General features: G+C 32.1%; 1 protein-coding gene across 5 annotated transcripts in view; it reads right to left on the reverse strand.

Moving 5' to 3' along the window:
- Window positions 1-344: 344 nt before the first annotated feature.
- The window catches only part of LOC139517476 (uncharacterized), a 36,689-nt gene continuing 9,106 nt past the window's right edge, over window positions 345-27,927 (reverse strand). The window contains exons 3-11 of one of the 5 annotated variants that reach the window (XM_071308578.1): window positions 24,610-24,759; window positions 21,583-21,625; window positions 20,562-20,724; window positions 9,680-9,985; window positions 8,831-8,900; window positions 5,573-5,655; window positions 3,542-3,607; window positions 2,769-2,828; window positions 345-2,383 (exon numbers count right to left, since the gene is read on the reverse strand). In XM_071308578.1, the coding sequence (XP_071164679.1) occupies window positions 504-2,383; window positions 2,769-2,828; window positions 3,542-3,607; window positions 5,573-5,655; window positions 8,831-8,900; window positions 9,680-9,985; window positions 20,562-20,724; window positions 21,583-21,606 (2,652 nt within the window). In that variant the 5' untranslated portion in view covers window positions 21,607-21,625; window positions 24,610-24,759 and the 3' untranslated portion in view covers window positions 345-503. Of the gene's footprint in view, window positions 2,384-2,768; window positions 2,829-3,541; window positions 3,608-5,572; window positions 5,656-8,830; window positions 8,901-9,679; window positions 10,118-18,963; window positions 18,997-20,561; window positions 20,725-21,582; window positions 21,626-23,043; window positions 23,152-23,440; window positions 23,918-24,370; window positions 24,456-24,609; window positions 24,760-27,927 lie in introns of those variants that run through there. The other 4 variants (XM_071308579.1, XM_071308580.1, XM_071308577.1 and 1 more) reach the window with 4 other exon arrangements.

Consider the following 27,927-nt stretch of genomic DNA (forward strand, 5'->3'; position numbering starts at 1 on the left):
TGCCTTCAGTTATTTGTTATCTGCTTTGTGGTCGGGTTGTTGTTCCTTTGACATATTCCATATTTTCATTATAAATTTTATACTGAAATCATCACCATTGAGAACCAATATATGATCCAAATATCTTAAAGTATTATTAAATTTTGAAATCAAATGTTGTTTCGATGGGTCTTTGATTTAAGTCATTAATTGTTACTCGTAACAATACAGAAACAGGTCCGCAATAAAAGATGCACAGTTAGTCTTCATTAGAATTCTGATAACTTGACGATATGCGGAATCTCAAGAGCGAACAAAAATGTCATTTAGTTATAATTCAAGGGCAGTTATAGTATCAAGGCAGGTCCAATTAATAAAGTTCTTTTATTTGTTGTTACTTAAAAATGACATAAACTAGTTTAAACATATATATTCGCATTCTGACTTTTTAAATGCCCGTTTAATCACATGCTATCACGCATGACTTTTGTAATAAATATTCAACATTACTGCTTCCGCAAAATCTAAATCGCAATGTCCTTTCGTATTGATTGTAATTGTTCGATGGTTTTATCATAACTAAACTGTTCATTTACTGAAATTGAACCACATACATCTTTGTTAACAAATTCACAACTGTCATAGTTTTGAATAGTATTATTTGCTTTTCCATTTTCAGCACACTCGATTAAACTGCTTATGTCTTTTGGACCTATTTTATCCGATTTTGCTTTAAACAGAAAATCACCAACTGCTTCATAATTGCCAAAGTATGCAGCAAAATCTAATGCCGACATATTTAATTCCTTGTTCCGAATAAGAATACTTTTTTTACCAGATAAGTGAATGTAGTTGATATCTGAATGACGAAGATCCTTCGAAATTCGCATTATTAACGGATTTTTTTTATTGTACCACCAAAGAATACAGTAATGTAAAATAGTATTTCCATGCTCATCAACAACAGTCTTTAAAATTCTTTCTAACAAACTTTGGTTACCCTTTTCCAAAAAAAGTTCATCTATTTCAGTTAGAAATTGCATTTTGTCTGATATTTTAAAAACAATAATCGACCATGCCAAGGCAAAGTCAGTTGGAGTATAACTGATTAAGTCAAGACTTGAACAGTTCAATGTTAATCGTTCTGTCACCGAAATCATTAGTTTCACTCGGTTTTCTGTAGTCAATTTTTTCAACCGGTTGTCTAAATATGTCATCATTTTTTGCAAGACAGTTGAAAATTTATAACTTTTAATACATTCGCATATTAGTTCAGATAGTTGCTCACTTTGCAGACATGCCTCTGCAAAACGTTGAGCTAAAATATCAAACCCTTCTCTCAATTTGTCCTTGTCTACAATTAGAACAGATTCCTCCTCATTTAACTTCACGTATGTTGGAGGTCTTAAAACATCAATAATTGCCTCTAAGTCGCAATGTTTTAAGACTTGTTTTAGACATTCAAAATCAATATTAGCATATGACAATAAGACAGCATGATAAATAACAGGACGAAGAAAATAATCTCCACTTTCGTTACATTTTAAATAAATCAAACGCATACTTTGGCAAGCACTTTTTATGAGCAATTCGTCTGCGCATTTCTGTTTAAAAACATACCTGCATATTCCGTTAATTTTTTTCGTATCTATATCGTTTAATTGTAATCCATTGTCTGGGTTAATGAGGATATATACCAAAGTACAATATTTGACTCTGTCTGTTATATTTTCCATACCGTTGGTGCGAAGTTCATTGATTTCGGCAATCAAACCTCGTTGTGGTAGTCTAAAAAATCTGGAACCAAGTTCGAAATAGCTGTTTGTGCTACAGAAGGCTGAACATTGAATTGGAAAGGCATCAGCTATTTGTGCATTGATTATTTTCTTGATTTGTATTTCATTTATTTTCCTTTTATGAAAATCTAAGTGAAACAGTAAAATCTTTTCTCTGTCTTCTATACTTAATGAATCGTCTTGGTCAAGGTTTACAATGTTGAATTCAGTCCAAATTCCAGCTGACTTTAATTTTTCACAATCTGTACAAGTAGCTGAATTGACAGTGACTATCGCTTTACACTTTGTTGCCATTCGAATATTTTTTAAAGCATTGATAATGCTTTGAGGCCATTTGTTTTCTTTCGCACAGACGTCGAACCATTCTTCTAAAACAATAACATATTTCGCAAAAGAATCTTTTATGGCGTTAAGGAGATGAACGTTGGTGTTATCCAGTACTATCACAGTGTAGTTATGTGTTCTGTACAATGTTGATAGTTGCATGGCCAAAGATGTTTTTCCTGAACCGTGTCTTCCTTTTATTATTAAAATACTATTGTTTTCAAATGCTTTCTTTGCCTTTTTAAAAGCCTCTGTGTCCGTTACACATTGTACAGTGCTTGTATCTGAAAAAAAATCTTATTCATGACAAAATTCATGACAATCGATTGTAATATATATGTACAGATGTAAGGAAATGAAAAGCTTAAACAATATTTTGAAATGTTTGTATAGTATTGAAAGAAAATGTGGTCAGTTAAAAAAAATATCCTTTCCAATCTATCTGAAACGTGAACGATTGGGTCATTGACTGATAGTAAAGTTCCATTTTTTAAATACACTAAAACATATTTTTAATCTAAAGGCATTTCACGATCCTAATTTGTAATTTAAAAACAGAGGAACTGTATTTAATCAAGTATATGGTTACCATAGTTATCGGTAATTCCATAAGCATGAACAAAAATATACAATAACATGAAAAAAGCAATGTAAAATATATTGCCTTACCTATTAGCTGGGACAGATCAGATTTCTCCTCTTGTGCAAAAACTAATACCCAAAACCATACTAAAAATCAGCAAGAAAGTAATAAATATAATAGTCAAATAATTTTTCTAGACTGTGCGAAAGAAATTATAAAAAATAGCTTTTTTTTCCTTTAATCTTTCGTTATCAGCAGCAAAAACAATTCAAAGAATTTTTTTCAGAAACGATCTCAAATCCCTTTAACTATTTCACATATTCCCCTTTTTGAAGAACAGATCGAAACTCCGTTGTTGCTTGTCATTTGGCTTTTGTTCGTAACAGAAAACTTAATCCTATTGGTTATCTTGTATCTAAGCAAAACATGGTTGCAATAAAGTATTGGTAGTCGCATTTTTGTATCAAGTGCAATCATTTACAGAATATAATTAAAATATTGTATAACCCATAATCATACTTTCGTACATGTTTAGCCCTTTTTATTTAAATGATTTAAGTGTCACTAATGAGTCCTTTGTAGACGACACGCACGTCTGGCGTACATTATATTAATCCTGGTATATTTGATAAATTGTCTATAATTTTATTAATGTCGTGGTTTCTACTTGAAATTCTGGATACTCAAAGTTTTAATGGTAGTAATAAGTATCAGTGTGAATCAGAATTCATTTCTATTGGTATTTTTGGAATTCCAGTTTCTATGAAGAGAATCCTATTTAATACTACTTAATTCGAAATGTAAAATAATAAACGAATACCAAAATTGACTGTATTATTTCAAATATAATTCGACTTACCACTAAATGTAGCAATCATAACAATTATTGCACCCAATAATACTCTTCCTACGAGAAATCTATCAACTACAAAATAGTTAAAAAAAACTAATGGTAACATATATAATAATAAGTCATATTGATAGAGGAATTCATAATCAGAAACTTAAATGGTTATATGTTCTAAGGAAAAGGCATTATTCTATGATACTTTAATTGGGAGTGATGTAGTTTTAAAGACTGTCTAGTTGTTCTCACACATGCATATAAGCTCTTACAAGGCTCAGCATAAACTTGTATACACCATGCCAATGCAGCAATGTTACCTTTTTCATGTTAATCAACGCCAGTTTATCAATGAAATTTACCCGACATCATGTATACAACAAAATGACTATCGCAACGTTTTAAGGTAGATCATAAGTAAATATTTTTTGAAACAGAATTTTCTTATACTTAGCCAGAATGAAGATTTTAATATGCTCTTTTCAAAAATATAATAAAAAGTAGGGGTCACCGTGCTATTTTTCAAGCTATGAGTCGTTCAAAATTGCCTAAATTTGGTTAGATTGTTCATGGAAAAACTCATTTGTGTGCATAAAAAAAAATCTATGAGATAGAATTTTGAACTAAATTGTGAAAAGATAGGTTTTGTAATATGTTTTAAGAAAATAAAATGAAAAAATGGTGTCACCGAACTCGTTTTCTTGCTACAAGTAAAAAGAAAAAAAATCCCTATCTGTCCAGTATAAATTTTTTACGCAAAGAGTTATCTTCCCTTAAATGGCTCGTTTGAAAAAAAATGATTTTAAAAGCAAAAAAAATTATATTTGTTTAAATATTTTGAATTATACAATAAATTGCCAAGTTTTCTTTATATTATTGAACAGTCTAACCATTAAATTGCAAATCTGTCTCCAAATTTGCAGATTTAGGCAAATAACTAGACCGATTGTTTACTCTGATTGTTCAATCCAAGATGGCGGTATACCATGAATCTACCTTAATCGCTTAAAAAGACAAACTTTCCAAATATGAGTTCACAATTTGCGTGTATGATTAACGCAAATTGTAATATTCTCACTAGGGCAATGTGTTGCACGTAGTTCGTGCACTTTCGGAAGCAAAGTGTGTTACAGCTTTGGAACGTGCTTTTAGTTCAAAACCGGTAGACCCTATCATTTAGTAATGAAATTCTCAGAATCGCAAATAGCCAATAATTTTGGTTGAAATTGAAGCCTTTAGTCATAGAATACATAGGACAACGTAGACTATGCTTTGCAGAAATGGCAACCCTGAAATAACTGACGGGAGGTTTTCATTATCAACAGGCTCTGGATAAGATTTCACACGCAATGAGTGTCGGTCTGATATAAGTAATAGGTTGCCTCGTGTTCGAATCCTGCATTTGAATATTCTTATTTAGACATATATATTCAATTTTATCGGTTAAAAATATGTTTTGGTTCTTTAAACAAACAAATTAAGGAATATCATAAACCCATTTCTAAGATGACAGCGGATATGTTCCTAATGTCGTTTCTGCTATCCCGTCCCTTTTTTCACGAATGTGACCTAGCGAACTAGACTTGTTACCGGGTTTGTACTAAAATGACCAACACGACAGGTGCAACACATGTTGAGCAGGATCTGCAAATCCCTCCCAGAGCACCTGATATCACAACCCAATGCTTGATGTCTTAGTTTATAGTTTTCTATGTTGTGTTTTGTGTACTACTGTTTGTCTGTTTTTTTAAGCCATTTCGTTGTCAGTTCTAAATTTATGAGTTTGAAATGTCCTTTAGTATCTTTCGCCATTCTTTTACATGTGTTCTGTTTGAACAACGTCGACAACTTTAAACGTGCAAAACGTTGCAACGCGTCCTTCTAACGAAAACGATAAAACTGTTAAACGTTGTTTTTGTTTGTATGAATTAACTGTCACGCATGGCTTTAGGGTTTGTGAAATAACAGCAGCGCATTGCTCTGGCGAGCGTGTTAAACATTTGCATTGTAACGTGAATGGCTATGCACAGTAATTTGTCAACTTACTCGGTTGCCTTATTATGTTATTGTTGCATCTATTTGACGTCAGTTCAACGTTCGTTCTATTCCTATGATCACTTTCGTCATCACTTTAAATAGATATATATTCATAAAATTCATATAAATTAAATATGTATTTAACATAAGAGAAAGTGAGAAAACAACATCTAAGTCATTTTGAAAATAAGAGTACAATGAAACAATACATTATGTACTTTGTTTATATTGAAATGTAGGTTCAGTTAAATTTGTTCTAAAGATAAATGCAGAGAATTTACACGACGGGTGCCACATGTGGAGCAGGATCTGCTTACCCTTCCGGAGCACCTGAGAGCATCCCTAGTTTTGGGTGGGGTTCGTGTTGCTTATTCTTTAGTTTTTTATGTTGTGTCATGTGTACAATTATTTGTTTGTTTTTTCGTTTTTAGCCATGGCGTTGTCAGTTTATTTTCAATTTATGAGTTTGACTGTCCCCCTGGTATCTTTCGTCCCTCCTTTTCACATGAATGATACTATTTTCGACCTCTCTATTTTTTTTTTAATCTATGAAATATTTGTAGCACCCAAAATAATTTCCGACATCAGCATTGATATTTTTAAGTTCCGTCTTACATATCTACATAAGGGTAGCAAACCTTATACATGTACCTGTAAATGCTAAATTACAAAAAAAAAATCAAAATATCCTTACTGTGAGTTCTTCCTTACATTTAAGTGTATGTGTTGCCAAAGCAAGATCCGTTAAATGTAAATTTGCATGACAACAAAGTGACATCAAATCCTTATGTAAACAAAAATGTATAAATCGAACAAACTGGAATAGTTATTATGATTTTCTGTCTTTCCATTCGTTTATATTATTTCCTCCGTTCCTTAAAAATGACAAACGGCTTTGTATCGTTGGAATAATATAAGTATAATATACTCAACAAATGTTTACTTTTTACCAAAGTTTTTGTTGACAACATAATGATTTTATCTCAACAGTTTTTAATTTGATTGTAACAGCTGTAAAGTTACATGTTAATATAAAACCCAGTCCGCATTCATGTATATCAAATAATTGATATTGATTATACTGTGCAGTAATTGTGATTATTTTTGAACATGCTTACAGAGATTTTTTTTATATGAAATTATTTTAATCATAAAATAACGCCTCAACAAATTTTGTTATGTTTAAAAAAATCTACATATTTTCTGGATTGATTCTTGAAATCATCTATACTATTAAACGAGAAGACCTCATTTTGTGTGTCGCTACTCTTCCTTCCACAATAAATCAATCATCATGCCTCTGTGTCCTATAGGTAACATGCACAGTCGCATTTGTCATCCATTCTTATGATTATTCAGATTGAGTTATTTTGGGAGAAAAACGACAAAAAAGGAGTCCGGATATGATTCCGTCATCGGACTGACTTTTATTCATAGATAAGACTTCCGGTTTGAAAGATGCACAAATACAACCAATCGTATGATAGATAACGAAAATGAAAAATAAATAAGCCAATCAGAGCGTTCTCCATATCATGGTGTTTAGATCGCATGAACCACAACTACTATACCTCCTTATAGAGGACAATTATTTTTCGCGTTTATCTACATGTAAACTACGATTATACTACTTTAATATATAGGGACTCTTTGTATTCTATCAGGTACTTTCTATGTTAGTATGTTAGTATAGAAATTCGGCCCTGATTCTGTCTACTGTTTTCTTTGAAATGTTTACTAATTAAGGGGTCATACCACTTGCATATATATTAAAATAAGAAAAACATGCTCAACTTCATCTAAAACTAACTCGACCTGGAAAACTTTAACCTGAAGCGGGACAGACACGGACGGAAGAACGAACAAACGAACGGATGTACAGACTATAAAACATAAAGCCCATAAATGGGACATACAAATTTATTGTTGAAAGAGAAAATAGTGATTTGGCAAAAATGAAAGTAAGGTAGAGATTAAAAGTAGGCAGGACCTTTTTCGGGGCGTCGGGATCGGTTGTTTTTAAGCTCGGGATTTGGGGATTGATCCTAACGGGATCCGGGAATATATTTTTCGATTTCGGGATTTCGGGATATGCATTTCTTTAAATTCTGCATCTCGGGATTTCATGGTTTTAAGCCCGGGATTTCGGGATCAGGACCCCTCCGACCACCCCTCAAATTAGCCTTAGTCATTTATACATGCTTCATATCCTACCATTGGCATGTTAATAAGGCTCTCAAAAGAAAAGAAAAAAACACTGATGGATTGTCCTAGATGCATACTTTATTAGACTAATAATGGTCTATATATAAGCAGTTACATTTATTTCATGTTTGGAACGGTGCAAATTGTTAATTTGATTTAATTTTTACCAAAAGAAGCATTGTAGCATAGGAGAAGAATAATTGTGGTCTGAGGCCAGACACAAGAGAAATAATTGATTTTAACAAAAAGGAAACAAATATCGGACTTTGGAAAAAGGGAGAGGGCTTTTGATACCTTTTATGAAATTCTCCATACATGATATCTTTTACAAAAAATCATCCTACAACAGTCCACAAGCTGTATATGCCCGCGAAATCGCGGGTGTGTTCTAGTAGCTATTAAAGCAAACGTAAAAGACAGCAAATGACCAAAATAGTTATAATAAGCACATGATTGAAAAGGAGGTTATAGCTTGATCAGTTTGCTAATTATTGCATTGGGTGTTCCTACTTTGGTTACAATTTCATATCTTGGGTACTGTAGTATAAAAAGCTATTAAGTTGCACGGAAGCATATATATGGTTAAATTTGCAAATAGTTTTCGATAATTTATTTTTATTTATTGCACCCTGGATAATAATTCGCACTAGTCTTGGTTAAAATACAACATTTGTATTGGAAAAGTATACGTATATTGCGATAATTCAGGTTTTTATGAAATTTTGTATGTTTTCATAATCCGTATACCTGCATTTCGATATCGAAAAATGATATATCTAACATTTATACTTCCTGATCTCGAGATACATTAAATTAAACAATGTGTGATATAAGTATTAAAATGTATAGAAATTATGCTATGGTTTACACATTTATGTTTGAACAAAATACAACTATTAGGGGTTACTGAATATATTTCCACATACGTACATGTATATAAAAAGAAACCTGTGATAAGATTGCCAATAAGACAACTACCCACCAGAGTTAAAACGAGTAGTAGTGAGTTGTACTGAGAAACTTACAGTGTCATATATATGATGTCTAAACAATGCAACTAACCTTGATCTTACTAGTCGTGGACATTGGTATTGTCTAATCACGTCGGATTTGATAACTTCGCAATTATAGTCTGAAAAAAAATAAGCATTTTGTCATTTTGATTCATTTACATCTGACTCGTGTTCAATTATTTTTCTTCTTTAAAAGAGCAGTATGTGTATGATGAGTGTTCGAAGAGTGGCGGAAGATACCAAAAGGAAATTCAAACTCATAAGTCGAAAATAAACTGACACCGCCATTAAATGAATTTTACTAAAATAACCATCTTGTAATCTCAAATTAAAATTAAATTTAAATTAAATTCCTGGTGTTTCTGATGAGTTATTTTAAACATGATGATGATTTAACTTGACTTGTCGTTGAAGATAATAATTAAAGTTAAATTGTCATGACAAACTTTTACCGATATTTGTTAATGAGAATGGGATCATATTTTGTAAACTGATATCACAGAGTTAAGGGGCGGATCCAGGGTTTTTGGTGGGGTGAGTGTAATTCAAAAAAGGCAAGACAAAGACAAATATTTGGACGATTTAATAACAAAAATATGTGCATTGTACATCCTTAAAAAATGGCTATCAAAAAGGGGGCGTACGTCCTCTTCATTTCCTTGATCCGCCATTGAATTAACCCAAGAAGTTGCCCGATCTGTTTGATGAAAGTAGAAAATGAAGATAACATGTTACATAACATTGTGTGTCCGAGGTGCTCTCCATCAGGAACGCACAAATCAATGTGCCAAGGATGATTAAATTATTTAATTTAAATACCTGAATACATAAGGTATAATAGCAACCAATGCACATTTTGTTTAACATAATATGTTTAAAATATTTAGAAATTTTGTACCTGGTGATAAAGCCTGATCATCATTACAGAATTTGAGGTAGCATGAACAATCTTCTTCATTAGGTTTGCAGTTACAAGGATCTTCCGGACGCATTAAATAAGAATATCCCTTTCTGTAATCACATCTGCATGTACTATCTGTTGTTGTTGTTCCACTGTTACTCAATAAATGTTGACCCTCTGCGGTACAATTAGATTTTTGGTAAATACATCTGTTTTCGGTATTTGTCCAATATGCAAATGGCTGGTATTTACTGACTGGGCATCGTTTTGCATTTAAAGCTTTTTGAAAAACCACATAACTTCCTATAACAAATAATGTTGATTTTGATTTCAAGATATGCTTCTTCAAATGAAAGTACAAATCAGATACAAGTTCAACTCTTAATACAAAATGTAGTATGATTGTAATTATCAACTATTTGCTTGGAGCATTAGCTATAAGCGCCAGCAAGTAATTGTAAAGCTTGCTCACAATTTCCAATTATACAAAAGGGCCATTATATTGTGGACATACAAAATTATAAAAAAAATTCAGATAAAAAAAAGGAAATACTAAATAACAAATTACACCACGGAAGAGATAGGACATTTTGTTTTTTGGCCACCGGGGCCTTCCGTGCATCACTAGCTCCTGAATGAGGGAGGACAATAAAATTGACTATGGAAATGAGGAATGTGTCAAAGAGACAACAACCCGATCAAAAAGCAGAAAACAGCCGAAAGCCACCTATGGGTCCTCAACACAGCGACTAAATTTCGCACCCGGAGACGTGCTTCAGCTTGCCCCTAAACAAAAAAATCTGTACTTGTTCAGTGATAATGGACGTCATGCAGCGGGGTTACACATGATTTTTGAAATATAAAACCCCTTCTATCCCTCTAGCCAAATTGAATGTAAAAAAATAAACACACAGCAATACGCACAGTAAAACTCAGTGTAAAAGAAATACGTCTTTAAAATTGAATATCTTAGAGCTCAACTTTCTGATGTCGCGACATATTCGAAAACGGGAGCGCTGAAAGGTTTGATTTTAATCAGACTGAAAAGACGTCCGAGTATGATGCCAGAATAGGTAACAAAAAAACTAAACTAAATGACAATGAGACAACATTAACCAAGGACTTTAACAGTCACTGACATGTCAGCTACAGACCGCAAATGAACTGATTGAAAGATTATGTCTCCTTCATATGAATATCAAGCACATTCCCTTCCATTGGGGGTTCAGTATCATACCATCATAACATATATGAGAAGAACATAACCTGTATCATGCCATTAACTGGTTTTATAGTAAATGTTATTATTTGGGATGCAAAGACCCTTTAATTGAATCAATATTAAAGCCATAATATGCCATCTTATTGTATGGTAGTATTCTTTACAAATCACCAAAACGTCGGCATTCATATCTAAAGTTACCAAAATCCTTAAACAGACTTATTCGGAAAAGATATAGATACGATACTGTTGTAAGGTCATTAGGGACTGCATATTTTGGCATACCTATTGATTTACTCATAGGGTCTTTGCATCGGAAATAAAAACAATTATTCTAAATCCAGTTGTTGACATGACGGGAGGATGAAACCTGATTTTCATATGATTCAGTTTAATTGAAAAAAATATCGAAAGAGTTATACGAACGACTTTTATAAACTGCAATATGTTATTGTCTCAAATCACAAACAATCTTTTCTCGTTTTTGATTCACAAAATGATAATTTTCCAATGTTACACTTTACCTGAAATCACCCCTAGATTTTGGTGGGGTTCGTGTTGCTTCTTCTTTAGTTTTCTATGTTGTGTCATGTGTACTTTTGTTTGTCTGTTTGTCTTTTTCAATTTTTTCCCATGGCGTTGTCAGTTTTTTTTCGGTTTATGAGTTTGACTGTCCCTCTGTTATCGTTCGTCCCTCTTTTACATTTAAAAGGACAATTGTGATAATTTATACACAACTGTACTATATCAAAAATAAGGTTGATACATTTTGTAATTTAAAATGATTATTGGTCATTTCGTCCTCTACTTCATTATAATTTAGTACGTATTGTGAGTACCTTACTATTCCTGTAAACGTATAAGTACCTGCCTTGCTCGATGGCAAGACTGGGAGAATATACATGGACATTTTATTGTCAATGATGTATGTACTATATGTTGACATAAACACTCATTTTATGGTTTTATTTAACTTTGTTAATTTGCTGCCATATAGTCATCTACTAACTGCTTTGAATTTTATAAATTATATTTTGTGGCCATGGTATATGAGGATATAAGTTAATATAAAAAAGAAAATGTGGTATGATTGCCAATGAGACAACTGTCCACAAGATACCAAAATGACACAGACATTATCAAACTTTAGATTTTTTATATATCTCGTAGCTAGTGCCCCTTTAAAGTTTTTAAAACATTTATTAGATTCATAAACTATCCTGAATTTTTTTACCAATCTTGGACAGAAGCTTCTTAAAATGAAAAGATAGTATCGCTTGAGCGGAATATTCTTTTTGATTTTTCCCCCTCATTTTTGTTGATGGATTAACAGCAAAAGAAGGCGAGACAGGGGGTTTCGCGGAACCCTTACTGTTTTTTAAATAAAAAGGCAGCTGATTTTCTCTTGATACCTTGGTTCTTTAAAAATAATGGCCAACATGATATATCAGAGTGCTAAAAATGGCACACCCAATTAATCAGTTATTTTCAAATTACCTATTATTAATCCGTATTGGGAAACAAAAGTATATATACCATATTGAAACATAAATGTGATAAAAGAATATACATTCAAAGAAAAAGAGGTGCACCAACAGAAAATAGAAACTGCAATCTTTCTCTTAATTTCATCGGATATACAATAATACAATACTAATTTATTAACATCTCACCATCAATAATATCGGATCTCAAAATTTTAACTCTTTCCAAAATTTCTCATACTATCTCACAGTAATACTTTAACTTGGAAGTTCTAAGCGGAACTCGAGCTTTATCTAGAACTATTACTCGAGTTAATATGCGAACTCGAAATGATACTCGAACTTCAACTCAAAATCTAACTGGAACTCGAACTCATTAAAATGTCTACAAATGTTATCAACTGTTACACTTCACTTGTCATCTGATAAAAAACTAGAGTTAGATAAAATATATCAACTTTTCCACAGAAACACAGAAAGATGTAACAGAACAAGAAAAAAAAACTAGTTCCGTTTAGAATGAAATTCATAACAGTGTGGTCGACGGTAAAACGTTTATTAATAATTGTACTGAAAAGTTTACCTACAACTTGTTTGTCGTGGGCGATGATTTTATGTTCACTCAGTCTATCGGAGGCCTTCAAGTGGGGATTTGAATAATCATTTGTTACACATTTTGATACATAAAATGAAACTTTCTTTTCACAAATCATTTAAGGAATTTATTTTAAGCAATTGTTATACCATCACTTACAACAGTTTCACTTTTAAGAATATTAATGTCCAGAGCTGATATCAATAAATAATAATAATTTAAAAAAAAGTTTATTCATGGTAAAAAAAAACCAAACTTTTAAGTTAATGGGGACCCGCGTTATTTCAGAAAATATCTTATTGATTAAGAGAACAAAAACTTCTACGTTGTGATCATTTAAGAGTGGCCTTCTATTTATTCAATGCTAACCATGTGGGCTTTGTTTTTTTTTTATATACCATAAATCGATTCGTTCATTCAGATATTTGTCAGTTTGCCTTGGCTCTTCAAGTCCAACACGCAACTTCTCACGAAATTGGTATTTTTCTTACAAAAATTACATCCATGTGATGTATTCTTTTCATGGAGAATGAATGTTGCACCTTATTTTATTTGTTATCGTTTTTTTTGTGTGTATCATTGACGTATAAGACAACCTGAATCTTCTTTATTCAAATTTAAAACATACGAGATGGCGATTATGACACAAAATAACTAAATTAAACTTCCAGCAGAAGAAAGATAATGAACATCGCTTTTATAGTCTTCTAAATATCGAAGACACAAAGTCAGTGGTCTTTTTAAAAATGATGTAAATTTATAAAGGAAACAACAAACAAAATAGTTCGAATATTTATATTGGAAAAAGTAACGGTGTGTAAATCATAACAATTATTTTATTTCAATGAAAATCAAACTGTTGAATTTTTCCGCTGCGAGCAAATTTTTATTTTGGTCGCATATTTAAAATCAATAAATCTTGTATTCTTGTTGGAAGCTGCACTGTGTAGTTTATACTCGTTTTTTTTAATGCCACACAAATCCAACACAGACAAAAAAAATGGTAGGTTCAAGAAATAATTGATGCAAACTATACTTTATTGTAGTTTTAACATGGGTAGGCATTATATTCGTGATTATTTTCTGCCCGAGCGATATCGAAAAACTATTATAAAAAATGTCCTAGTTCAGTGAAAATGTACGTCATACTTATTTCCTAAACAAATAAATTAACAAACATTAATTAACATACAACACTACCAAAGGCCAGAGACTCCTTACTTGTATGATTTTGTAAAAAAATGCATCTTTTTAAAATAGTCGAAAACAAAATTGTCTGTCCAATGGAAAAGTCGAAGCCCAAAAAAGATGAACAGTGCATTATAGAAACTTTACATAGAAGCTGGTTGCAAAAGTTGACGACAAGATCTATTTTATAACTTGAGTATGGCCTAATACTATTAACCTGAAATATATATATTTATAGCAATTCCCTTGATACGAAAGATCTACATGTTGCCTTGGGCTTTTTTTTTCTTTTTTTTTTTTTGCTCTTTGGTTGGGTTTTTGTCTCAATGACAATTCAATTTTCATTCTTATCATAGATATAACTGCATGTTAAAATAAGAATATGTAGTGTGATCTATAGACAATCAGACACATTCTTTCCAGGGACCAACAGGCGTTATCAAGCTATAGGTCCCCGTATGGCCCTCGATCATTAGCAAAATACACACTTTATAGAATGAAATCTCCAAGAGGTCTTGGCATGAAAAAAACATATATAAAAGATGAGCGAGAAAAAAAAATAGGGATACCGCATGGAAATTGGAAAATGGTCCGCAACATTAATTTAGTCAACTCACTTAGTTGAAATTATTTAGACCTGGCGAATTTTAGCCTTTTGCAATGGATGTGATGTATGTTTAAAAAAAATCATGGTTTGTTTGGACATTTTTATAAATCAAGTCTTGGTTTTAAATTATTTGCAAGTAAGTTTTAAGTCATGAACAAATAATTACTTACAGAAAGACGTCAAATCCATCAACAAAAGAAAAAATTAATAGACGACCGACAACGTACAGAATATCATGTATGTGTTCCGGACCATATGAGTATTTGGACCATACGCATATATCATGACCATAAGGGTATACTAATATGGTCCAACCATACACGTATGGTCCGACCGTACGCGAATGACGGATATGGTCATGCGCGTATGGTCCAAATACTCATAAGGTCCGGAAACATATTTTATTTGCGATCACAAATGCACGAAGACGTCCATTTCTATGTAAATTGGGTCGATTTTTTGATATAGATAAGATGAATGAGATTCTGTTGCCAAGTGTTTTTCACAAGTATAGTAGCAGTATAGCAGAACGGTTTAAGCTTCCTATATGCACCAAATGATACATTTTGCCAATACAATAACGTAAATGCATGCAAATTTCACAAGGTTTAATCCAAATAGCTTTCTTACTATCCAATAACTTTCAAGTACGAAAAAGACAGGGCAGAAGTATATTTTGTCTTTATGTTTCGTATTTGCACAACTTTTGAAAGGGGATTATGCATTCGTTCTAAAATAAAATTAGACCAGATAAAAGTTAAAAGATTACATAACTCGACAATCGCAATTGTTAAATCGCTTTGACATCCGAAAAAGATAATCAATCAATACATGCATTGCAACTTTTAAAGCCAGTAAGTCATTCTTTTTTCTGAAAGAACATGGCTTTGCGATATCTTATTATGAAAATTGATTGTCGAAAAATAACAAAAACACAAGTAAAGGACGTTTAATTAATCAATATAAATCAAAACACAAATTCCTGATTAGTATTTCGAATTTTTTTATATAGGCGTTGAGAACCTTTGGTGACCCCACGGTTTAAATGTTTATATTAAGGACGTCGTGAGCAATGGGCGTTATAGACGAACGTTCACCTAATCTGTCCCAGTCAATGGGATATTAAAGTGCGCCAATCAATGTCCACAGCCACACTGTTATATATTCGATTCTATTATAAGTTAAAAGATTTATTTATTACATATCAACTGGGAACATTATATGTTCCTGATATCAATCATGATAACGATGTGTCTTTTATTGTCAATCTGTATTAGCACTGAATTATCAGATGCATTGTATTTCTTATAACGCACCAAGGTTGCGCGAATAATCGAAATGAAATATCATATATAAGTAATACGTTATAGTTATTGACCAAGCAAGTCGGTATATGCCATTTAATCTGCACAGCACGAGATGACCCAATAACCCGAACGACGTAGGAGTTCGGGTTATTGGGTCATCTCGTGCTGTGCAGATTAAATTACATATACCGATTTGATTGGCCAATAACTGTTTTAACACATGACGCAATCAATTTACGTGAACGTTTTAGAAATGTGGACGTTATTCCGCAATCCACTGATCCTAGGAAAGTTTCTTGTAGGGGAAATACGACTTTGGTAAGTTTAAAATTAATATTTTTTTTTATATTTAGACTCATTCTAAAATTGCAATTTAATGGTGTATTTATTTTGATCGTTTCCGTTAAATTTATTCCCAATTTTTATTTAATTGGTGACGATTAAGATTTTGACAAATTGTGTACTTTCAAATTGGTGTATGAAAAGAAAAATAACTGCAAGGGTTGTTGAGTTTAAATTAGATTAATTGCTTTTGAATTTCTTTCCCTCAATGATATGCTTAGAGAAAAAAAGAACCGAGGAAGATGTTATATTACCTAAATTTTAAATGTTAAATAAACAGAAAATACATTTCTCTTTTAAAACATTTACCCCCCCCCCCCCCCCAAATCAATTTCATTTTTATCTACTGTATTACTTTTTAAGACACGTCCATCTAAATAAAGTCTGATTTATCTCCAGCTAACCAGCTAATCCCCGTTTTGAAACTAACTTAAATATGATCATCATTAAATTCGATCCAAAAATAGTCCTTTTATAGGAATAGCTATCCAAAAAGTCGTTATAATTCCATTGAGTCTGAAACTAATCCAAATCAGATTTCTTTTATTCGGATATTCTAAGATACATTTCTTTTTTGGCAGAAATTACCAAAAATTGTTTTAACTATCTTTCTAACTTTAAAACACTGATTTAGATTTACGTTGTACACACAATATAATAAAATAGTTTATGTCCAAGCTTAGATAAAAAAAAAAAAAGGAATGAGAAACCTTTCGTTTTCCTATTTTGAAACTACGATGTTTGTACGAAGTTCAACTTTGTCGTAATTTCAAGGCAGATAGCGGATTCGGGGGTTGGGGCGAACAGGTCTTTAACCCTTGGATTGGACAAAGTATCGTGTTTTAGCTTAAAATCGTCAATTTTGTCTTAAGTCTCGCTACACTCGGTGATATTTTTTTTTAATTTGATAGAATAACGCCCCTTTTAAAATCCAGGAACCGCCCCTTAAGATAAAAATAGATTTGAACTGTGCAGTATATCTGAGGTAGTTAATGCACACCTTTGCTGTGCATTATCCGGATTATAACACAGTAAGAACAAAGAGATTTAACTCTTGCAATGTGTTAAATAAAGCTTCATACCTAGGCGATGAACACTAAACATATTATGTACAATGAACAAGAAACGATGTATGAAAAATGGGTGCGAGATGATAGAACTCAGACAAAAAAATGGTTTCCATAGTTCGAATAAATGATTGCATTTTTTAATTCATTACGAAAATAATTTTTATTAACGTTTTGAGTTTATGGCACTTTAAACACGGCATTTCAGGTTTTATCTACACGGTGCGAATGGACAAGCTCGTGAAATTATTCTGTCTGCAGTCTAAAAGAAACGTGTTACTTTTTAGAACGGATACCTTCGGTCTTCTGAGATAGAAGATTCTTTACCTTTCTTCCCATACAACAAATGCAATTAAGAAATACTAAAGATGACTTCAACTTTGACAATTACTTACAATAAAAAGTTACTGTATCTATATTTAACGATTCGATAGATATGATAAAAATATTCATGAATAATCAAAATACCTAAAAAATGTTCAATCATGATATAGTTATTATATTTTAATTCAGCCCAAGCGTTGTAAGAAATGCTGTTATGCCAGCAAGGTCGTTCTATAACGTTAACAGAAAAGTTTATAGTTCCCGCCAAAATTCGACGACAAAATTATTACCGTTTTAACGAATTCAAAACATCGGTGACCCCCCTTTTTATTTATGCTTTTAAAATCTTGCCTGAAGCTGCATTTTCTGCACAAGTTTGAAGGGAAAACCTTTAGTAGATTTTTTTTATTTCAAAAAAAATCTATTATAAATAGCAATTAAAAATGGCGGGAAATGTCCAAAGGCCTCCAAAAATAAGGAAACAGAGACAATTAAATGTGTTTAAGGTACAAATAACATTTGACTGTATTTGATATTCCAGTTTAATATCGTTTTTCAATAATTTTGCCATTTTAAAGAAATTTAGAGTGCTATTTATATATTATGGTATAACGCGATTCTTTAAGTTTTGATGACGTCATATCTCGAAAACAACATCGGTGACCCCAAAAAATTTTCCGCCTTAAATATCGTTATAAGTATGATCTGTCTACATGCAAAATTTCAATGAATTATTATTAGTAGTATAAATAGTGTGATTTCCCTTTAAGCTTTAGTAAACATTTTTAAGTATTTCCAATAATGTTTCTTCCCTCTTTCTTTATTAGTTTTTGTTTTGTTTTGTTTATGGACCTATACTCTGACCCATTGTGAATTGAATAGTTTTCAAAACACATTTGATACCGAATATATATATGTGTTGTTTCATGGGCATGTCGATAACTTATTTTTCCTCATTACTGACCGAAAAAATGTACGAAAACGAAAGTACTCAAGGTTTTAGGGCAAACTAATCTAATAACATCCAAAAGAAAAGTTAGATTAAGCAGATGAATACCTTAAGAGCTGTCTTCATACGAAGTTTGTTGTTCATATAGGTGACAATATTGACATATTGTTGTGAAACATATTTTAAATGGTACTACATTCATTATTCCCATGCATTTGACGTCATTCTGCTAAAAACGTTATCAAATTCTTTTTACAATCATATATTGTATAATATTCACGTAATACCGGCATACATTTACATGTAGATAAACAAAAATCCTTAATTTTTATTGTTTATTATGTTTATTCCTTATAAAATATCAGTAACATTTATAATTGTCTTCATTTTTTTAATAACAAATGTTGGTAGTAATTTGTTTGGCCACTAATTATCTTTTATTTCTATAACACTTGTTCTGTTATATTTTGTTCAACCTATGCAAATATTTTTGTCATACAATGTTATAACTCAATTTCAAAATTTTGTTATATAATTTAAAAAGTTTGCACAATAAATTATTCAGTCATGTTCAATTTTTCAGTCAATTTACCGTCGTATTGTATGTGTATAGGTAAATATCAACTACTGCACAGTGTGAACATTGATCAAGACAGACTAGATATTAATCTACTGCAAGAGAAATGTCTCAAGTTTACTGAATTAACCGTAGTGGATTAGTCTGAAAATTGACAGAAAGCCTTAAAAATAACGTTTCAATTCTAGTCTGTCCAGTCTTTTAAGAGCTGTTAAGATCAGAATGACCGTTTCAGATTAAAATATTTTTTCTTTGGTAGGTTGAATGTTTTATAGTCAGCCAAACCTCTCACTTGAAAATTAGTCGCATAAAATTGCATTATATTGACAATAATGTGTGAACCAAACAAACAGACTTAATAGGTAAAACTACAAAAAATTAGGGGTATAGCGGTCAACATTGGTTCTATAATCTTATTAACTATAAAAACATGTCAACACAGAAAACCAAAATGGCCATCAGACGTAAAGAAAAAAGAAAAGACAAGAACTTTAACATAGCACAATAGCACAATGACGGAATGTATAATCACCGAGCATCGTCCAAGGGACATTACCAAAACTGACCAAACATTAAAAGCAAAAATTTGCAAAGACAAACAAAAGAACACTGTAACACGTAACCAAGATGATAAAACATCAGTACCTAGAATATATACCATAAGACCATCACGTGTCACGTTTTAAGTCGATACGTAACGGATATAATGAGTAGCTTGTAAATTTAAAAAAAAAAATTTGCATTTAACAAACAACAGTTTTTGTATTTGAAGAGTTGCCACCTTTAATTGGGAATTTGACGGTCACCAACGCAGTTTGACTAGCGACATGTAACTGAGTCAGTAAAACGGATATTTGTGAAAATCACATCCAAAATTGACGAAGGTATTAGTAAGTCTTTAAATACAGTTCCTTTTTTCTATTATCACGATTAAAAAGCAATTATTTTCACAAATTCAACAATAGACATTTTAGATATCCTTCAAACGTATACCGTGGCAGTGGTATTCCTTATCAAAATTAGCGTTACTTATCTAACTGCATGATAATAAAAGATTTTGATGGTGTGATTATCCCAAAAACAGTCACGCGATATAGTAAATCTTGAATAATCATTTTCCGCTACAATTTCGTTTTGACCGCTCAAAATTATTCGTGAACAGTTTGTGCGATATTTTTCTTTTCTGTTCATAAACAACAACAAAACATTATATTTACCAGGTGTGTAATACTCTGGAGGTACACAAATGTCAATAAATTCATCTTTAAGGCCGTCCCATAGACAATGATACGATCTAGGATCACTGGAGCACTTCTTTGTCGCGTATGACGTGTTCAACGCAGGCGGGGGGCACATACAACTAACACAGTATACCACAGTCTGTCCAAAAAAAAATACAGTAAGAAAAAATGCAGTAAAAATACTGATACGCTATGCAATATCTTAAAAATTAACACAAAAACTGAAAAGGATTATAATACTGCATTAAGTTACACACCATTATTATGTTTATAGTGTTGAAATGTCATTAGTCAGTAGGACAAGAGTGTTAGGCGACATGCTCATTAAAACATGTAAATCGAGAATATTTTCTACTATTAGTCAATGTTTAAATATGTGCAACTTTCTTTCAAATGGTTTTAGTAATTAAAATGAAGGAACATGATTGCATCAGCCCAAGTCCGAATTTATATAAGTTAATGATTCATGCAAAACTTGTCATGACCTGTCATAGCATAGCTGTACGTCTTAGTTTCCTTAAGAAGAGTGGACTGTTGGGCATTAAATTGTCATTTGGTTGTCATGATGAATATATAAATACACAAAACTTAATACGCAGCTGTAACTTTTGAAAGGACGGGAAGTAAATACAGCTTCATTTTAAACATTGGACATGAGTGCTAGAAAACAATCTTAAACTTAATACAAACTTTATACAAACCCATGATTGACATTTTTCTACCATTCTTGTATGTTATTAGACTTTATTATTTTAAGAACAAGTTGTTTACGTTTTTGATACTAGTATTGCCTAAATATTATGCGATATCTTGGATAAAACTTACAGTTTTCTAACTATCTACGTTATGGATTATTTTATCAGTGTATATATGCATAGTCAGTTCTAAGTATAACACGCAGATAACGTTTATCTGTACTGTACAATAAAATGATATCGAAACGTGTGTAGATCATTAATGAATTCATTAAAACGATAGTATTAATAAAATATCGTACCAGAAGAATACATCTCCACTTCATTGTGTATATTCTAGTCTTTCTGAAAAAGAAATAGTAAAGTTAACGTTTTTTTCAAATACAAAGTTTAGAATTCGTAAACGTGTTGTCGTTACATTAAAACAATATGTACCATAGGTGCCACTCGGTATATCGAGATTGTTGTACCTCTATTTTTGACATTTTACCTATTTTTTCAGATTGTTTTATTCACACATCGTTGTCAGTATTATAGAGTTTTATGCGACTGTCACACAAGCTAGGAGTTTAGCTGATCTACCATTTTCGACACAAGAAAATACATATACCAAGTCAGGAATATGACAGTTGTTATCCATTTGTTTGATGTGTTTGAACTCTTGATTTTGCCATTTTATAAGGACCTTTTTGTTGTTGAAATTAGCTCGAAGTTTGGTATTTTTGTTCATTAACTTTTAAAAACAATAACTTTAAAACCATTTTAAAAGGTAATACGAATTGATATTTGTAGTAGAAAGTAGATTATGGATTCTAGATATGAATAACATTATGTTATTCTTCTTTTTATTTCCCTGACATTTCGATGAGCGATCTGCAAAAACGTTGTACTTTTGAACCTTGACTTTTCCCCAAGATACTTATCGTAATATTGAACATTTTTACACACAGTTTTCTTCTCCTTGTATAATAATACGTTTAAGAATGTTATAAATCAAATATAAGAATTTGAGTCAAATTGGTGAACATGAATTTGACGGCTAGTGCTCCTTTAACTTCCATGCATACATTCACAATAATATATATATATGTATATGTGTGACTCTGTTGATCTATTTAAGTTATGAAAAGTATATTTTATGGAAGATTTGCTCACAAAGACATTGTCTTTATGTTAATAGTACAGTGCTTCTTCGGTCGGTATTGTATTTATACTTAATAAATAATATCCTGACATAGTCCAATTGAGACTATAAAGGATTAGGCAATAGGCTCATAGTTTTATTTCTCTACCAAGTGCTTGACGTTTTGTGTGGTAGGAAAGACTTATTTTATTGCATCTTTCCTGGTAGCTTAGTTGGCCCCTTTTCTAGGCCAAGCTATTGTATTATGTAATATGACATGTAATATGTAACTATTGTTTTTTGTGTATTTTAATTCGTTATTATTGTTTTTGTGTATTTTCATTATTTATTATCTTGTTGAATAGATGTATATATATTGTGTATTTTGAGATGAAAATATTTTTCAAGAATAAGTGAAAATTTTACAATTTACTTAATATAGTTTCTCCATTCATGCACATATAATAGAGAAAAAAACCATCTGACACTTACAACTGATCTGATGGTTTATTAGGGTTGTAGGAGGATAGCATAAATATATAAATCATGTATATAGCATACATTAAAACAAAACCTTTTTCGTCTAGTAACATTAAAAGAAAGATAGTTAAGGTCGTATAAAGCATAAAATCGAACTTACTGCAATATTACGCTATTGTATAGCATGGATTTTTAACTTTAATCGTTCCTCATTACATTTTGATCATGTGAGAACAAATTACACATGAATAATCTGAATGAAGTACTTACCAATGATAAACCTTATGTGTGTCACACTCCCATCATTTAAGTGTGTTAATCTTATTAGTTTAAACAACTATTTTGCATAGGAAATTGTGAAATCAACGGAGACAATAGGTGGGTATTACATCTATGGGAAAAATAAGAAAAGGTCACGTTATAGTGATGTATTGATTTAATCTGGCTTCGAACATGTCAAAGTTGATATATATTTATTTAACTGTTTTCTTTTGACTCCATATTTAAAAAATGAGAATCAGCATCATAAATAATTTTGTGAATTTTCAAACTTTTACCTTAAAGTGATCAGTTATTATAATATCCTGACATTCTAAGCCAGTATCATATGATTATTCAGTTCTGTATAATTGTAGCCGTTTGATTTATAAAACAAAATACATGTCGGATGTAAAGTGTGTCGTATGTTCCTCAATCAATTAAAAGAAAGTCTAATCAACGTTGTAGATTAAAAAAAAATATGTGTATAAATAAAATACATGTTCTGTAAAACGAACATATAAACAAACTTATCAAACAAATAATTGTCTAAAGCTTCCGATGTCTGTAATGTTTTCCGATGTCTGCCATCAACATTGAAAAAAACCTGTGACGTAACAGAGAAAATTGTCTACAATTTTTAAACGTTACTGATTTACTCCTTACTTCGAATCATTTTAAATATTATCTTATTTTTACTAGGAACTTCTAACATTATGAAGAACAAAATAACATGTGAAAAAGGAACTGATTAATCGGTCTGATGAAATATGTCTAAGTTTAAATTTGCTTTATTTTACTCCTGGCTATGAATGTGACAATAGTGTCACATGGAAAATGTTTTCCGAAAGCAACCATTTCTTGGCAAACTGGCATTTTGAGTCAGTCGTTGCATTTTGTTAAAGACACTTAAGATGAAGGCAATTATTATAACCCAACGTACTTATATGTATCAGTTTAATAAATAATCATACATGTATTTTGTATGTTACTGTTTTACCAATCCCCCCCCCCCCCCCTCTTCTCAAAATTAAACCTACATTAATATTCAAGATCTTTCAGCCATTCGACAAAATTATCTATTACAACATATTTTAAAAATGTTTATAATCTAACCATGTAATTTTATTCAATTAAACATGATTTTGTGACAAATTTTTTCAGTACAATGCTGTCATATAGAGAAAGCATCAGCATTTGGTAATAATTGTATAAATAATAGTAGTTACATTTAAATGTCAGTGAATGTCATGGAAGAATTTCTAAAATCCTAAGCAAGGTGGTCTATCTTAAACGAATCGTCACATCCTTTAATAACATTAACGGTACCAATTTTTCTGCACCAGATGCGCATTTCGACATAACATGTCTCTTCAGTGATTCTCGATGCCAAAAATTTGAAATCCAAAGTTTATATAAAAGATGTAGAGCTATAATCCAAAAGGTCAAAAAAGTATAGCCAAATTACATAATGTCGTTAACTGCATCTTCGTCACCATTTAACTTTTCAACACTGTAATTACAACAACTTTATACCATCGTTGCTATTTGTTTGCTCATCAAACCATGCATGTAAAATGTGTCAGCCAAGAAACTGTTCTTTTAACGACTCCTACAACTAAAATATAACTACATTGATTTTAATATCCAGGTCACATTTAAATTAATTTCAATAAAAAAACATAATTAATGATTTCATCAACCATAATTAGTTCAATACAAAAATACAATGACTGCCTAAGAGGGGGCCGCTCCAGTCACGCGTCAGTGATTCCCTATATCAGCAACCAATTTTCCCCAAAGGGGGGTCCAGGCCCGGGCCCTCTGCCCCCCTGAATTTGCCTCCGCGCCACAGCTGTCTTATGTGGAACTCTGATATTACTTTATGTTGTTTTATTATTACTTAATGGTATTTTGTCTTTACTTAATATGGTTTTGACATTACGTAATGATGTTTTAATATAACTCAATATGAAGTAGTCATTACTTAATGATATTTCGATATTACACGATATGGTTTCGTATTGACTTGATATGGTTTTGTCATAACTCAATATGGTTTTGTCATTACTCGATGTGGTTTCACCATTATTTAATATGGTTGTGTCATTAGTCTATGTGGTTTTAACAGTACTTGATGTGTATGTGACTTACCGTAATGTAGTTGTTTCATTGCATGATGTGGTTTTGTTATTTCGTAATGGTGATATGTCTATTCTTTATATGGTATTATGATATTTCAAAATTTGAAAATTTTACACTACTTGATGTGTTTGTTGCATTATTTGATGTGGTCTTGTCATTTTTTTATGTGGTCCTGTCATTCTTTGATGTGCTTATCCCATTTCTTGATGAGGTAAAACCATTTGACCAATTCGGAAAAGCCTGTTCTTTTTTTAGATAGACTGCCATGTTGTATGTGCCTTGAATGCATGTGGCCATCCAACTTATTAGTGTTCAAATTAAAGTTCGGGGTACTGTTTGAGTTAAACTTTGGGTTAGTTTTCGAATTCAAGTCATGCTTAGAATAAAAGTTCTAGTTAGCATTCAGTTTTGAGTTGGACTTCGAGTTTGAGTCACATTTAAAGGCAGAGTTCTAGTTACAACTTTGAATTTGAGTCACATTTAAAGGCAGAGTTCTAGTTACAACTTTGAATTTGAGTCACATTTAAAGGCAGAGTTCTAGTTACAACTTTGAATTTGAGTAACTTTTCTGGGTAGAGTTTGAGTAAGATTCGAATTTAAGTCTCATTTGGATTAATCAAGATTTCGAGTTGAAATTCGAGCTATTTTATATGTCTTTTTGAGTTCGTAATTAAATTTTTTATCGCGGAACAAGGTCTTTTGCTCGGGCTTACGAAAAGAGGGTTCCGGGATATGCGTACTAAATATGGAACACCATAAAAGAGGAGATTTCAATAACATCAACAAAACTCAGACACATGCAGGATCGTGGAACAAACGTACAAGAAATGAGCGACACCTTTAAGAAAGAACTCTTTCAAGGTATGGACAAACACATCCCATCAAAAGAAATCCGCTCTAAGAACAACTTGACCTGGATAAACCACAAAATTAGAAAACTCTTCAAAAACAAACAGCGGCTATACCAACAAGCTAAGAAAACTAAAAAGTGGTCAAACTACAGAAAGTTCCAAAAAGAAGTAAAGCGGCAAGTCAGGAAAGCAGAATACACATACATCAATGATACTATCAACAAAGGCCTAGAAACAAACAATACAAAGCCATTCTGGAAGTACATCACATCCAGGAAAACAGACAACATTGGTGTATCACCTTTAAAAGACAAGGGGAAATTAGTCAGCGACAGCAAAGGAAAGGCAGAAATTTTAATCCAACAATTTAGATCCGTATTCACAATTGACAAATCAACATCAATTCCAAAAACAACAAAATACATACTGGAAACAATACCAAATCTACTTATTACCACAAAAGGACTAGAAAAACTACTCAAAGATGTAAATCCATCGAAAGCATCTGGACCAGATGGTATACAAAACAAAATACTTAAAGAATGTGCTACAGAAATAGCACCAGGACTTACTGCCATCTTCCAAACATCAATAGACACTGGCATACTACCCGAAGACTGGCTAAACGCAAACATCTCGTGTGTATTCAAAAAAGGAGACAAACACGCTGCAGAAAACTATAGACCAGTCTCATTAACATCGGTACCTTGCAAACTATTAGAAAATATCATATGCAAGCACATCCTCAAACATCTTGAAAAGCACAGAGTCTTAACATCACTCAACCATGGATTCCGATCTGGCTACTCATGTGAAACACAACTATAAGTCACCTTACATGACTTCATGAAAGCATTTGACGCCGGATTACAAACTGATATCGCAATCCTGGACTTTTCAAAAGCCTTTGATACAGTACCACACAACAAATTATTATCAAAAATGGGAGAATACGGAATTCGAGGACAACTAAACAACTGGCTAAATATGTTTCTGACACAAAGAAAGATGAAAGTAGTAGTAGAGGGAGAACAGTCGGAAGAAGTCAAAGTGGACTCAGGTGTTCCACAGGGAACAGTTCTAGGACCATTACTTTTCCTATGTCATATAAATGACCTCCCGGGCACTGTCAAATCATCAGTACGGCTGTTCGCCGATGACTGTCTGTTATACAGAACCATCAAAACAGAGAAAGATCACAAACTGCTACAAGAAGACCTAGCTAGCCTAGAAGACTGGGCAAATAAATGGGGTATGCGATTCAACGCAAAGAAATGCTACATACTAAACATAAAGAACAAAAGCCAGAGATTCTATACACTCAACGGCCACATACTCCAACAAGTTAAGAGCAACCCATACCTAGGAGTGCAGATATCAGAAGACCTGAAGTGGAGCACGCATAAAACAAACGTTGCCAAAAAGGCTAACTCAGCCCTATGCTTCCTCAGAAGAAATTTACGATACTGCCCACAGGAATGTAAGAAAACTGCTTACATTTCCTTAGTAAGATCTACAATGGAATATGCAGCAACAGTATGGGACCCCTACAGTATTGCAAACTCAAACAAGCTAGAAAGAATACAAAGACAAGCAGCACGCTTTATAACAGGCGATTACAGAACTAGAGAAGATGGCTGCATAACAAACATGCTTACAAAATTAAAACTACAGGAACTACAATTGAGACGAACGAGCCAAAAGCTTATATTTATGTACAAGGTGGTTGAGGGGCTGGTACCTGCTATTGATCCAGACGACTTCCTCAAATCAGCAAGACCAAGACGAAA

This window comes from Mytilus edulis, chromosome 3 (assembly GCF_963676685.1).
Source record: "Mytilus edulis chromosome 3, xbMytEdul2.2, whole genome shotgun sequence".
Classification (NCBI taxonomy): Eukaryota; Metazoa; Mollusca; class Bivalvia; order Mytilida; family Mytilidae; genus Mytilus; species Mytilus edulis.